Source organism: Daktulosphaira vitifoliae, unplaced genomic scaffold (assembly GCF_025091365.1).
Source record: "Daktulosphaira vitifoliae isolate Bord-2020 unplaced genomic scaffold, ASM2509136v1 Scaffold_3, whole genome shotgun sequence".
Classification (NCBI taxonomy): Eukaryota; Metazoa; Arthropoda; class Insecta; order Hemiptera; family Phylloxeridae; genus Daktulosphaira; species Daktulosphaira vitifoliae.
Window position 1 is genome coordinate 17,877,889 of NW_026099574.1, and position 16,037 is coordinate 17,893,925.

Consider the following 16,037-nt stretch of genomic DNA (forward strand, 5'->3'; position numbering starts at 1 on the left):
ATAATCATAAATAAAATTAATAGATTTTCATAAAAGTACTGTTCGAAAATCAAAGAATTTAATTTAAAATAAAACTATAAAATATTTTAAGGAATTTTGACTAGGGATATATTTTTTGAACAAAAAACAGTGTTAAATCTAATTAAGTTTTAATCCGGTAGTTAAATATGAGGCATATAGTATAAGGGACATTAAACGATATTAAAAAATAAATATATGAAAATGGTTCAAAAATTTAATAATCAAAATTATTGATAACTTATATTGAAGTATTGACAAACACTTTTTAACTTTTTGTTCAAAAAACTTATAAATATTGTTGTTAATACTAATGTTTGCTATAATATTTATTTTTGTTAAAACTTTTTATCCGTTATTGTAAATCAGTCAAATTTTCATACATTCTAAATAATTATAATTGATACACGACTAATATTTGTCGGACACCCTCTCACGAGTGGGCCCTGTTAAGCTGTTGTATATTTAAAAACGCAACATATAAAAATGAGCCGTATAATATAAACTAAAAAATTTTGTGTCGGTGTACGGAAAGTTAGGTTAAGTTATATTAGATTTTTTTCTAGAAATATAAATGAAAAGTTGTTAAAATTAACTTTCTCAATAAAAGAAGTTATTTAAGTGATTTCTGTGTAGCAAAACTTCCCATTAAATCGTTGTATTAAAATATTCTTGCGTCGAAGCTGATTAGAAGCTATTCTATATCTGATTGCACACTTAATAATAAATTTCGGAAATTCGGTTGAATTTTATAAATAACTATCCGAAAATTAGTTTTAAAATCTATTGTCTAATATCTATTTTTAATTATACAAATGTAATTTTTTTTTCATTTGTGTTTTATAAATGTCACATAATTATAATTTTTCATAGTTTTCGAGGAATAGAAAAATTATTTATTACAGTGAATTATATTAAATATTGGTGGTATATTAAATTCCACCATGTACTTAATTTTTAATTCCTAATCATAAATTAGTTCTATTATTCGTTATCTTATCGCGTATTGTACAAAAATATCCAGGTAATGAAATTCTCCCTATGAATTTGGCTGTGCATGAATTTCAATTACACATTTCTTATTCTGCTGCGTCCTAGTTAGTATCAATCTGTGCTTTTTTCCTTAGACAATCAAAATTTAATTTTTAAGTTGAAACTGTGTAATTTAATTGGACATAATGACTGTAGCAACAGAAAATGTTCATAATCAAAAAACCGTAAATTTATTGTATTTCAATCGTGTGAAAACAGAAATCCCAGTTATTAAAATGGGATATGATTTTATCTCTCACATTTACTATGGACTCAAGGTAAATTAATTAAACATTTTTATTTATGAAATCAGAAAACATTCTTATTTTGTTCTAAAAGTAATTAAGTCTTATTTTCACATAACTACAGACTTTTTCAAATACAAGATAATTATTAAATTTTTTCCTGTTATAATATTTTAATTTTATCTTTTTTAAAAAGAAAAAATTGAATTTATATCAGGACAACGTCCATAATCTAAATGCATATGCATATTCCACACTTTGAAGCCCAGTGTGAAATTTAATAAATTCTATTGGACTTTTCTTTGATATTCAAATACACTTTTTGTTGTTGATTTGCATGAACTTTTTTAAATTTCCGAAATTTATCGTTGAAAACAATGAAGAAAAATGTAGTTATTCGTGGATTAAAAATTTTTTGAAATTTTGCACAGGATTCGTCTGCTATAATGCAATGGAGTCTGGAAAAAGTTAGCACTGGAGCTGAGACTGCAATTCAATATCCATTGTCGTATGTTAAAAAACCATTGAAGGCCGTTGATCATATGTTATGTACAACATTAGACTTGGCAGAACTCAATTTACCGATGTTAACCAAAACTCCAGGACAAGTAATATGAACTTTACATCTATATTTAATTCTATAACTTTTTAAAGCATTACATTAAAAATTCTAAAGTAAAAATATTTTGTAATATTTCACTTAATGTATATAATGAACCTATAAATAATATCTTTATCTTGTTTTGTTATCATAAGAGTAAAATAAATTAGTACTTATTTTAACTTGGGAAATGACAAAGAATTTGTAAATTAAGAATAATAACTTGGCAAATTATTGAGTATTATAGAATAGACAAAAATTTCCCATTATATTTATAGATACTTAACTATTATTTATAAATTTTTTTATTTAATAAATCATCGTATACTTGGATTGATAAAAAGTTAACCTAGTAAATACATTTCAAATTTTCATACAAATCTATTAATATTTTTTGATTGATTAGTTTTATGGGATAAATTTTAAGATGGATTTTGATTTATTATACGAAATTTAAGATATGCAAACAATTAAAAAAAATTTATAATTTATATTTTTTGAAATATAAATGTTTATACTTACGTAAAATATACGACTTTTAGTAGTTCAGTATACTCGATATTTAAATACTCGATATATTAAAAATGTAATAAGTTTTAATTGTACAATGTATCTCGAAAAATGTTTGATCTCAAATATTAATCATAATATTACCTTTTGAAATACTCTAGCCTGTTGGCTTTAAATTTTAAATTACAGGTATTATTTTAGCTACAGCTCTTTTTTAAATAATTAAATTAATTCTATTAAAAATTACAAAATATATATATATTTATTTGCGTGGTTAAATTTTTTTTACATACATATTTTTTTAAATTCAGATATTACTTTTTTAGCTTTTAATTTCGTTAAGTTAACAACATGATTATTGACTTGTGGTCATTTTTTTACAATCAAATTTTGTATATCGGAGCCTTACATAATATAATATTAATAAAATTTCTTAAAACTTAGGTACTTTTACTTTAAATAAAAATAAAAATAATAATAATAATTATATTTATTTATTATTTAATTATAAGAAATAAATAAATAGAGTTATATATAATTAAGTACTATGAATAGGAAATGTTTAAAATCTGCTAAAAATAGTGAAAAAGATAAAAGTAATATATTAAGGTAACTACAGATATTGACAAAGTCATAATTTAATAATTTGAATTATTTTATAAATAGATTATAACATTTTTAATTTTCGAAGTATTTTTTTATCTTTTGTCGTGTACAAATTTAATATAAAATATTATGATTCCGTAATAAGAATTGATCACTTGTGGTTAGTATTATTTTAAAACATAATATATATTAAAAATATTTAACTCATGAGTCCACAAAAGTATTTATATTTATTCACATTTACGGTAAATACGGATAATTTAAATATTGTCATTATCATTGCTAAACACAATGTGTTTAGCGCTGATAGAATTTTTAGTACTTTTTATGCTAATTATTTTTTAGTTTTAAATTAATATTTAAAATATTATGATTCAATTATAATGTTTTTATAATTATGAAATAATAAAATTGGCGTAAACCAATAAATCTTTGAGTTTAATAACTAAAATAGTTTTTCAAATACTTATTGTATTAACATAAAGTACATCAGTTAATTTTTATATATAATCCAATTATAGTAATGTGCCAAATCAAATTAATTAACCGTTAATAATATTAATTAGAGATATTGTCTCATACATATGACACCTGGCCTTGATATTCTGTTGGTTAACATTATGTAATTTAATTAATAAATGGATTTTACTACACTGCATATAATTCTTTAGGACATTCGTGGCATATGGTTTGATTACTAATTTTTTTAAGCGTACTCAAGTATAGAAACAATATTTTAAATTTTATTTATTAATAATTAAAATATAATAAGACTTTATTTTTGAATAATAAGTTTAAATAATTTTAAATATATATTTTAATTTAATGTATATTTAGTTATATTATATCTGAAAAAAGAAATTAATAATTAAACTTTAGTAACTTGTATCAATAAAATGACAACTGATGAATTCTTGACAATTAATAAATAATCTTTCTAAAAACGATAGTAGGACAATTGCCCACCTTAAGTTATTTGACTGAACATTTGTAATCCTAGTGCTTAGCTTCGATGCGAAGCTGAACATTGTAATCTTGTATGTGTATATAAATAATTCCTTTAATAGTGTAACTTATCTTAATTTCGCTATGACATTGATTGTGCTAATTATGCATTAATTGCACTAATTATTTTTTTGCGCACAAGCGTATACTTGTTCATATGTTCATTTAGATAATATTATAATTTTGATATATACTTACATGTCACAATTTAGCTTTTCTAATGATCACAATACAATTTATGATAGGTGTTTAAAACCTAAAATAATACTACTCTACGAGTTTAAAGTAACGAAAAAAACGTGTAGGGAACTATTAAACCTTTACTTATCATTATGTGTTACATGAAATATTCATCCTCCACTGAAGGCCTTGCCTTGTCGTTGCACAATTGGATTGGTATATCTCGGGGAAATTTAAGTGCAGTAATTTCTAGTTGTCTTCTGCACGAGTAACATGTGCTTCAACATGGTGCTTTTTCGCCACCGTAGAAGCGCACGTATGGTCACCCATCCGTTCATCTACGGCGGTAGGTACGGCTTAACACTAGATTTATGTCAACAACTAGTGTGACCACTGCGCCACAGCATGCCTCCACATTATATATATGTACTATATAATCATTAATTACTAAAATGAGTGGCGCCGGAACCGGTTGGCAGAATTGATTGTTACCGCTAGTAAAAATACTGGAAGGGAAATGTAATTTTGCCTGCTCAAATTGAATCTGACAAAAGAATTATGGTCGAAAAAAAATTATTTTTAAAGATATGGGTTAAATTAAATAACTTTGTTTTTTATAACTTGATTTTAAATAAATCGTTTATTATTGACTTCAGATTATATCTCATAGTACTACGTTAACTGTTAAATTATCAATTGTGGCCAAACAAATTTTATCGGGCAAAGTAAAATTGTAATCAATTTTTTACCAAAGATTAAATTTGTTTTCATTCAGTACTAGATTTATTTAGATATTTCTAAATTTTAATTTCATAATAGTTATTCAGTGTAAGTTTGATTCTGAATGTCCATTAATTTAACTTGGTAATTTTTATATCACCTAAATTTTTCTTATATTATAATAATTAAAAAAAAAAAAAAATTATCCTATAAACTGTATTCAATATATTATCAATTATCATTAATAATATAATGAAACATAATATGCATTAATAAAGTTAAAGTTTATGAACTTCGGTTTTTTTTTATATTATCACTAAAAATAAAAATAAATAAATAGTTTTACCGCTATTCAACTTTGTAAGAATCAAGGGGATCGAACTTTAGTCGCTTAATTTTTGCCCTCATGTAAAAACAGTTCCGGCACCCCTGATTTTAATTATATACAGAGTGATTCATTAACTATGAGTCTGTATATAAGTTAATAATATAATGCGTTCTTAAAGTTAAAAAAACTAATGTTGATAAAATTTAAAAAGAGTAGATAAGATACTATTAATTTCTGAAAGGAAAAATTATATTATTTTTTATATTTTTAAAGATATTGCCTGAGTTTAAGTTGTATAATCACTTTATAAATTATTGAGAACATTAGTCGTTATGTGAAAGGTTGTGACTTAGTTTACTAATGCCCTATCATTTAAATATCTGTCTAATATTAATTTTTTATATGTAGCAAATGTTTGTTTATATGTTAAAACAATGAAGTAATACTTAAAGCCTAATCTCTAACACCAAAAAATCTATTTACAAATTATTCGTAAGATGCCAAATGTGTAAAATCATAATATAAGCTAATATAAATTTAATAGTTAATTTTAATTGCTAGTTTTTATGTTAATTGAACTTAAAATAATATAGGTTATTATTGATTAATTATTTTTACCATCTAAGTTTATTTTTTAAATAATTTTTTTCTTTAATAAATGTAATCTATTTTTATTATAGCTGTACGACGAGAGTATCAATTACGTTGTAGACATGGTGCATCCAATTACTGAATGGGTGGACATGGAACTTTTGCCTCCTGCTGAATATTACGTCGATTATTTCTTACCAGAATTAGAGCCAGAAAAGAACAAAGGTAAACATTTCTTGAAAAATAAAATATTATTGTTAAATATGAAACGCCAAACATATAAGGCAACATATATAATGTTTATTTTTTCCGTGTAATTATTTTTATTTGTGTGAAGTATTCGTGAGTACTAGAAATCCGTGGGTAGTTTAGACATGTACGTACAAGTCACAGACATGTCATTGTTGTAAAAAAGAAACTAATGAATAGGTTCACATTAATTATATTATGATTTATCAATCACTAAGTAAAATATATTTCTGTTTAAAGACCGAAACCATTTTCCATCGTGGGTGTCTAGCTTTAGGGGACTTGTTATGTTTCAATCTCACGTGCTAAAATAATTATAAACTATTAACGAGTATAAGCTAATAGCTTATTTCAAAATATTTAAAAAAAGTATTCGTGAACCATTGGTGGGTTGATAAAATATAAGTATACACATTTTCAACGTGCTGTTCGTGTGTTTAATTTTTAAGATTTTTCAGGTGATGACAAGAAGTCAAGAGTACTCAGACTGGCCAGCACAATAGTGCGACGAACCTTTCAGCACGCCTACGCAGAACCAAAATACCTTTTGTACCTAACTATTAATGCGACCTCAGAGTCTTTTGCTATGATTAAAATGGTGAGTGTTAACTAAATTATGTATTTCATCAAAATGATTTGCCAAATATATATTTATAGTTGGTTGTTAGATTAAATTTTGTTATTTGTATTATTTATTATTAAAAATCATCTTAACTATTAAAATAATTATCAATAGGGATTTTGTTAGGTATGTATTTGTGGTACTAATATTTCAACGAATATTCCATTTGTTATATCAAAAAAAAAAAAAAACTTTAATAGGCGTATATTTTTATCACAATATTATAAGAATAATTTTTCCCTATAGCGTGATATTATTGTTAATAAATTTTATAAGGTTATGAATAAAGTTGAACTTAAATTTTTTTTTTCTGGTATTTAATTACTGAAATAATTTTGCATAGTCTCACTGGTATTTTTTTTTTTTTATAGCTAATTGTCGACCAAAAATTGCTTTTAACGACGTTTAATAATATATGGAAGAAACTTGGTGATGGAGTCTCTCCTGATGAGGCAGCAAAAAGCAAATTGTTGGTTGAAATGGGATGTGTTCGACTCCTGAACGGAAGTTCAGTAATAGTTAAAACAATCGAAGTCTCCGCGGATATAGCTAAATGTTACATCGAAATGTTCTATGAATACATTAAACAAATGAAAGATGTGAGTGAAATACCTATAACAAAATACTATTTACATTTTTTTTAACATTACAAAAAATTCATCGAAATGTCGTTTGTTGCACGTTTATGACGATAGTAGTACAAGCAAATAATTAACTTATATTGTTTTTTCACTTTTTCTTGTTCGTTCAGCTAAGCTCGTTAACACTGACATAATGAGTAATGACACGCTTTATGAATTATCCTTGAAAATAGTAAAAAATATTAGTTTTTGTCAGTGTATTATTGGATAAATAATAGTTTTTAATATATTTAAACAACTTCTTTTGAATATTATTTCTATAAAAAATGCATTTTTTTGATGTTTTTTCTACAAAATTTAGGTAATATACAAAATTAATAAAAGTAAAAAGAACATCTTTATATAAACGGGAATGTACAATCGATTTTTATAATTATTTTACTATTTTCATATTAATATTTATAATTTATTATTTTTAGAGTGCTATTGACGGTGTATCGAGAATAGTAACACCTACAACAAAACCGCAAAAACAACAGAAACAAGCGCCTATCAATCCACCGAAAACTACCACCAAAGATGCACCTAAGGAAGAAGCTTCTACTAGTAAAGCTCAAACACCAGCACCAACTCCGACACAATCGTCATCTTCCTCAGGATCTACTCCAGCATCATCTGAGAAATCTTAAGTTAAAATAAATATTCATATATTAATTTAACTAGTGCTATGTTTTACATCATCTTATAGTTAAAATTGATTATTTTAAAATTTTTATTCAATTAATTTATTTTTGTGTTTTTATATAATTATTAAATATACTATTGTTTCAATTTTTTATTATTATAAACGAACATCACGGTATTGTGTTTTATATAGACATGTTGTTGTTTACTTTTAAACTATTTTTCCAATCAAACGAGTTCAAAAGTTATTCTACTCATTTTTGTTAAATTATTTGGATTGAAGTATGCTATTTTATACGTATTAGATATTGTATTTTTTATATTTTCTGCAAATGGTTTGCAAATATTAATAAAAAATAGCTTCTATATTTTATTATATTGTTTTAATTACTTTGAGTAAAATTGCGCTTATGGCAATCTAAAAATACACTTAATGTGAATTCAACCATATATAAATATTTTATTTTTATTAAATAGAATTCAAAGTACTTATAATAAATCTAAAAGTTATAATGATAGTGATTAGAATTAAATAAACAAAATAATTTAGGTATTCATATGGAAATGTCTATTTACTGATAAAAATCTAAATTAGCTGTGTTCATCAATAGGTACGAGTTATTTTTTGTACAAAAATCTTACTTAATTTTATTAAACAAACATAATTCATGCTAAAACGGACGTGTGTGAACTGACAACTAAATTTCATCTTCATGTTTCAATATATTACAGTATTAGTAATGTTATTTCCTGCACATCGGTTACTCAAACATCAACATATTCATGGAGTAAGTGTATTTAAATTTTATATTAAGTATGCTAATAGCACACTATAAAAAATAATCGAAGTTTTAGAGTTATGCATTTTAATCGACGAAAAAAATACACATTTCAAAGTTTACAAATAGTTATATGTTTATTTTCAAAATGTTTTAAATAAAATAAAATTCATATTAATCCCCTATAATAGTTTATATCCTCATTCTGTTATTGATTATTTCTGAAGGATTAACAACAACGACACATCAATACATTCATTTTATTTTTATCAAGTTAGTTATAGGTACAATTTAAGGAACACTTTGTTTATTATATAAATAATTAAGTATGCTTAAAATTAAAATTAAATAAACATTTAAAACTTAACAGTAATGACAAAAATGGGTGTAATCGTGACTCGTGTATATTAGACTAAAAATCTATAAAAAAAAAAAAATCCGTAACATTTATCAAAATATTAAAAAGGAATCAAGTAGTTATATAATTATCAATAATAATTTGACAAGTTTCTTTTTTTAATTTATATTTATCCTATTAAATATGTCAAATAATAACTTTTATGTTAGCTGTTTATTTTGTTGCTACTTATTTTTAATTATATAATCTGTGAAGTTCCATGACTAGGTAGTGTTGGTTATGTTTACAACATTTTTTATATTATAGTAAAATAAAAGTCATTAAGAATTAGAATAATTAAATTAATGTAATGCATTTAACAATAAATAATTACAAACGAATATACATGTTAAAATTGTATAGTTTTCAACTATAATCAACAATAACTTAAAATAAAAATAATTTATCTATACTACCTTTGGTATATAAAATAAATAAAATATTACGCTTTTTTTTTACCACGGAGGAAATGACGTGCTGCCAGCGATCGACAATTAAACGCTGCGCTGGACGTAATTACCCGGGAAAGTTCCAAAACAGCCCGTTCGTTTACTAGATCCAACGTACCATCCGTCATCGCATTTCTCCATAACAAAGACTACATCGCCTTCCCTGAGCTCCAGCTCATCATTGTTCTGTGGTTTATAGTTATATAACGCCCTATAACTATTAATGAAAAACAATTATTGTTATATAAACCGTGTAACGATCAATCGACATCCTCTTTTCTAAAACAAAACTCGATTTAGTTTTATCAAAAATTTAGTTTTACAGTGAGTATCGCAATTTAGTGCGATACTCACTTAATAACAGCTATTTTTAGTTTAAGATAGAAATATATATTTAAGATGTTAAATGTTTTATCGGGATAAAACATTTTCGGTATAATTATACCCTAAACTCTGCATGCTTAGCAACGTTTACAAGTTATAGTTTCAATATAAAGTTTGGTCAATATAGCATTTCATTATATAAAACGTTTAACAAATTAAATATTACACCGGAAGTTATACATAAATAACTTTTTACATTGCTACTAAAAAACACCGACCAGCTGTTCGTTTACTATTGCACAAGAATATAAAAACCTTATAATCCCTTTCGAAGTATTAAATAGAATAAACTATAAAAATCAATAGATAATTTTTCAAGTGTTCGACCGACTGACATTATCTGTTTATAAATATTTTTTCACAAGTATGACATTAAAAATATTTGATATTATACTTTTCTTCTTAATAAAAAGTACGAGTTTTCTTACAAATGTTGTTCTACCGCTGAAAAGGTTAAACATCTGCTAACCGTTAACAGTTTTTTACATAAAGACAATAATGCAGTTTATATTCTATAGTTTACTAAAAATAATAGTGTTCAATGAATATACTTACGGTATGGGTTCTGAATGTACGTCGACGTGAAGCGTTTCGTTCATATTGTTATTGGTTAATTTTTTCGACTGTGTTCCAGAATTATTTTTCGATGGCTACAAATATTATCGATAACTAGTTAAAGGTTTTTAAATGGAAATAGTATACATTTTTTTGTTGATAAGACATTTCGATACCATTGACGAATAGCTATCCGGCTGATAGGCATGCTGCGTGTTCGGCGGGTTACTGGTTATGAGAGAGTGCGCTGCTGGTGACGCTACGGGTTTAGAAGGTGCACTCAGTGATGAATCTATAAAGAAAAGAAAAATACAAAAAATATAGCACATAGATGATATATGAGCCTATACTTGAAAAACAAACCCGGACAAGATTAGATTATTGATATCATTCAAAGTTTTATTTATATTCTATTGTTTTATTATTATTACTTGGAGCATCTCCCGGTTCCACTAAAACAGTAACGTAAGAAACAGGAAAAATTCCCTTCCTACTACCGATTCTTCCTTCATACCAATTGTTGTCAACGCGCCTTGTCAAAACGACCAATTCTCCTGTAAAGAAGATCACAGTAATAATTCTATGGTCATCATTTCATTAGAAGATTTATACACGGTGTGCACGTGAAGGTATTCACATGATAACGGGGGAATTCAAGTTCAATTAAGCCACAATGGTAAAAAAAATTAAAGAACATTTTTTCAAACAAGATTACTGCAAGAAATCATTATTAAATTAATCTGATTAAAATACCTTTGACCAAAGATAACTCCATGTTGGTCTGAGCCAAAAAATTGAATTTTGCCCTTGCTTGGCCCTCGTATGGTCGATGTGGTGTCGTTCTAACTCCATCATACGGGATTACCTGTTCAATAGGAAATACATGATATATTACGCGTTTTTCGTTCGAATTGCGTGAGTTCTATGGACCGTATAAAGGAACAATACCTCGACATAGTTGAAAGGGAACAATCCGACCATGGCGTTGTGCTCCCCTTCGTACCAGTTCTTGTCGATCTGTTTCCGGACGAATATGATGTCACCTTTCCGGAACGACAGCTCTCTGCTCACGTGCACAAAAAACCGAACAATGCACAACAAAATACATTTATTATTTATAAATTTATGCTGTTGCAGTCAATCACTATAGTTTACTACATAATATGGTAGTAGCTAAATATAATTACCTAGATGTTTGACCGATGAAATTGTATAACGCTCTGGCGACCAACTTGGGCTCTGGAGTACGACTTCTAGGTGGTTGAGGACTCTCATCTAGGAAATCATCGTAACGATTCAAAGCTATAGGTGATTTCTGCGAAGGCCTATTGTTATGCACGTGAATATATAAAACGTTACTATACGCATACGCATACAGCGTGTTGCTTTGCATACTTACAGTAAGTTGTCGGCATGTCGTCGGTTTGACATGTCCTGGAGCTCTTGTAAATACTTTCGTCTCCTCTCTTCTTGGTAAATTCTTCTCATAGCTTCCGCCTGTTTTATGGCCAACTCTTCTTCGGACCATTCTTCTTTGATCTCGTTTCGAACCGGACGACGATATTGTAGTGTCACCTCCGACTCCGCATACTTGTGTGGCGAATCTACATACATATATACAATAGTATTTAGCACATAGTACATCTGTCGACGGTTTACAACCACAAGTTCTTATGATGTTAAAAGTAACATTGAACTAAGCAGATATAATAATAACGACTTAAATGATATCCGGTTATTCTTCAACCTCAGAAATTCGGTAACGTTTTGTTGTAATCAGAATTATGGGTGATTGCGGGTCACCCCTAATGCAGTTAGATTGTCTAAATTAGGAATCGAACACTATGGGGACCCCACGACTTCTATAGTGATATCGAACAATGAAACGAATGATGACAAAATCAACAATAAATCGCATGCAGCAAGATGCGTCCTTTCAATTCTTTTGCTTCCTCTAATCAAACAACAGACTTTCGTGGTTAACCGTAAAAAAATTATGGATACGCACAGATTTAATAGGCTAAATGTGAAAAATTCAACCACCGTAATATAATTACTCCTACGATTATTCCACATTGTTATGATATTTTTATTTATATATATTGCAGCGTCGTCAAATGTAGTAAAGACCTTCAGCCTAAGATATGATTCAAACACGTGCCGCCACATTGAATGAAAGATCAATGTAACATGGATCGTTAAACACGTTCAAACGGCAATATAATTATCGGTTTCTCTTCTTTTGACAATAACTTCTGTATAGTAGTTGGAATTTCATACTAAGATTTTTTTAAGTTAATATAAATCACCGTGGAATGTATTGACTTGCACATAAGGTTTATCAATGTAGAAATTGATGAGATCAGCTAACAAAGTAAAGGACAAAATAACAGAGAATATTCAAAACTTCACGTGTCTACTCCTACAATATAAACAAACATATATGGTTTTTTCTTAATAAAAATTCCATGCACCCATCTTAAGGAACGATAGATATGTGTTTTCTCAACACTTATAAGAAGAACAATGTAAAGTATAATAGAATTAAAAATAGATATGATTTTGGGTTACAAAAAACAGATGCCGTTATTTACATCAGCAATCACTTTTTGAAGTATTAGGCAACTATAAATTATGAAAATCGTGATTGAAATTGCACCATTGTACTTATTTTATAAGTTATTTTAAGAAAATAAAAAATGATTATAGGATGGGACAGAAATAATTGGGTAATTATTGAGATTTCTTTTTGCAGCACTTTCTCCGTCATTATTGAAATCGAAGTTAACACGCAATCGCAAAGCGAAAGACAAACAATAAATCTTAAAAAATGACATTCTTATATCAATAAAATTTCCTAGTGAAAATAAAAAAAATATGCGAGTAAAAAAACTAGGTTAGCGGTTTTAAGGAGCGTGTATGATGATTTTTAACAATAAAATAAAAACACCCATTAGTCATAAAAATTGAAAATATTTTTAGTAGAAAGTACTAATGTAACGAGTTTACTAAAAATCAAATCAATTCACTAAAATTAAAATTCATTATAATAATACGATCAACCGATTTACTGTGGATAAAAATTTATGAAAAATGGTAGGTTTGATACAGCTGCTGAAACTGATTGAATAATGACGATACGCTTTAGCCATTATTCACATACGTTTATTGATACTAAATTTACTATTTATATACGCTTGAACGTGTGTTAATTTTTAAAAATTATATCGAATGAGAAAACTAATCGTCAAGCCCGGGGATTTCTAATAAATTATATAGATCATAGTTCAAACTATTACGACTAAGAGGTTAAAAATAAACAGAGTATGTGAAAAGTTAAAAAAAAAAAATGCGTTGAATTCTGATTTATGATCGGCGCCACTTTTGTGACCTTAAAGGGTAGAAGGTGGAACTTGCGTCGGAGTGACATGGTGTACAAGGGCAAAGGGATTGCTGCGTGTCGTACAGCTCAAGTTTTCATCGTGGGCGGAACCTCAGTGTTTGACCTACTATGCTTGATACAATAATACAACTGAAAACGCATAATATTCATAGTATACATCGACCAGGTGCAGTGTTTATACCCAGGGCGAGTGCAGTCATATGCTATGCTCACTATGTCGTTGCTATGTGGCTTTGAGGAAGAAACACAGTGGTCGTTAATTCGATAGCGAACAAAATGATTGGCTCATTCGTTCTATAACACGTAGGAGGTTCGTAGATTATGTAGAGCTCTTTTAATAAAACGAAAATTAGATATTTAATGGACTGAAAAAGTAACGATACGGTCATCACCTAAGATGTATACACTATTATATTAAACGTTTTTCAATAACATTAATAGACGAACTATTCAATATAATTTTAAAGATTCTATTTACATACATTTTATGGCCCATTTAAAAAATATTGAGCTCTATGATTTATGTCTAAAGTTAACGAAAAATAAGTAGTACATATTATGCAAAATAGTAAAACGTTTTCATACTGCACTATTTGTAATAGTTTTCTTTATTCTGAACAATAAAATGATAACATTTAAATTTAATAAATGTTTAAGTACTAATCTTTTATTCTTAAATAGTTTTAAAAAAGTATCTTTTTTTTTTAACTTATCAATATAAATATAGGCATGTGTTTTTTTAGTATTACACTAAATTATGACAACATAATACTACTTGATTACAAAGTAAAATGACGCATAATTTAGTGTGTGTATTGTTGAACAATTACACATAAAATTGTATTAACTTTTCCAATATTCTATCATTAAGTCTTTTTAACTCGAAAAAATAAATACCAAAGTTATATTAATTTGCATCGTAAAATTACTATTACTAAAAACTTAAATGTTTACTTAAAAGTTAACGATTTCTGAAAAATAATGTAATAATAAAAAAATAAAAACCTGAATAACCATGAGTAATTATGACTGAATCTTTCAAGGGACGATTAGGAGGCATTGCACCGTATTGAGTATATATATATATGTTATAAGTGTGATTCTGATGAACCGTACGTAATTGCAGTTAAAAAGAAACTATCATTTAACCGAAGTTAAGTTTATGATATACGGTAAAAGAAAGTCCGGAGAGTAGGCTAGAAACTATTTGTTGGGAGCGAATCGCAATGTATAATTATCTTGAAGACGATTTTATAAAAAAGTCGGCTTACTTATTTGTTCTCAAAATTATTACATATTAATCATTTAATCTTATAAGTTGATTTGTCATAATGAATTCTTTTTTTTTCTCTCGTTCATTTTTATTAATAAATAATTACTTACACCTTCCATTAACAACGATCCTCCTGAGACTGACCGATCTTGCCGGTAACAAAAGCGGTTTTTTAGATTCACAGCTAGCCATAGTAACCCGTAAGACGGGCACTAAATAATTACTAGTATTAAAAACAAACACAGCCGACCGTGATTGATACTCCAGACGAGTCAACCCATGCCCCGACAAACACGAACACTCGATGCCGAATTAGTTACTACTAATATCACATGTTAGTGACGGCAATATCATAGTCTTACCGTCGACCGTAGCGCACTCAGCCGACGGTAACCAACATAAGCTGAGTACATTACAATGTTATGGTTATGATAATAGGGATCAACAACGAAGAAGAATGTCATTTGTTCTGTAATAAACCTATTCGTATAAATGAGAATTTAGGAAAATTCGATTCCACACATAGACACGCAGCCGGTTGGCCGTGAACCACGTCAAGGTTAATAGTTTTTTTATGTCTTCGCCGTCAAACGGAAAGTATAGTTATTTCGCGGTAGACCTCTACATTTAAATTACGTATGAATAACTTAGGTTAGAGATACACAATTTAACGAGATATAATAGAACTCAACTAATAATGAAAATTATTAATTATTTTAATTAATCATTTCTATAATAAATATAAGACAAACATAATTTTTCAACCGGGCGGTTTGTTCAGCTTTTGTAAATAATAGGGAGAGACTACTCGAATTACGGACACGA

General features: G+C 27.4%; 2 protein-coding genes across 14 annotated transcripts in view; one reads left to right on the forward strand and one right to left on the reverse strand.

Moving 5' to 3' along the window:
* Nucleotides 1-1,085: 1,085 nt before the first annotated feature.
* LOC126902488 (uncharacterized) lies at nucleotides 1,086-8,164 on the forward strand. Its single transcript, XM_050679828.1, has 6 exons — nucleotides 1,086-1,328; nucleotides 1,727-1,903; nucleotides 5,926-6,061; nucleotides 6,544-6,683; nucleotides 7,079-7,306; nucleotides 7,768-8,164. Exons 1-6 carry the CDS (start codon nucleotides 1,197-1,199, stop codon nucleotides 7,975-7,977), a joined length of 1,023 nt encoding a protein of 340 aa, XP_050535785.1. The 5' UTR covers nucleotides 1,086-1,196; the 3' UTR covers nucleotides 7,978-8,164.
* A 704-nt stretch (nucleotides 8,165-8,868) lies between these two features.
* The window catches only part of LOC126902485 (uncharacterized), a 47,439-nt gene continuing 40,270 nt past the window's right edge, over nucleotides 8,869-16,037 (reverse strand). For 12 of the 13 annotated variants that reach the window (XM_050679821.1, XM_050679812.1, XM_050679815.1 and 9 more), the window contains 8 exons: nucleotides 11,936-12,140; nucleotides 11,724-11,861; nucleotides 11,485-11,599; nucleotides 11,290-11,401; nucleotides 10,968-11,090; nucleotides 10,713-10,828; nucleotides 10,537-10,631; nucleotides 8,869-9,814 (listed from right to left, as the gene is read on the reverse strand). In XM_050679821.1, coding sequence (XP_050535778.1) covers nucleotides 9,643-9,814; nucleotides 10,537-10,631; nucleotides 10,713-10,828; nucleotides 10,968-11,090; nucleotides 11,290-11,401; nucleotides 11,485-11,599; nucleotides 11,724-11,861; nucleotides 11,936-12,140 — 1,076 coding nt within the window. In that variant the 3' untranslated portion in view covers nucleotides 8,869-9,642. Of the gene's footprint in view, nucleotides 9,815-10,536; nucleotides 10,632-10,712; nucleotides 10,829-10,899; nucleotides 11,091-11,289; nucleotides 11,402-11,484; nucleotides 11,600-11,723; nucleotides 11,862-11,935; nucleotides 12,141-16,037 lie in introns of those variants that run through there. The other variant, XM_050679820.1, reaches the window with a different exon arrangement.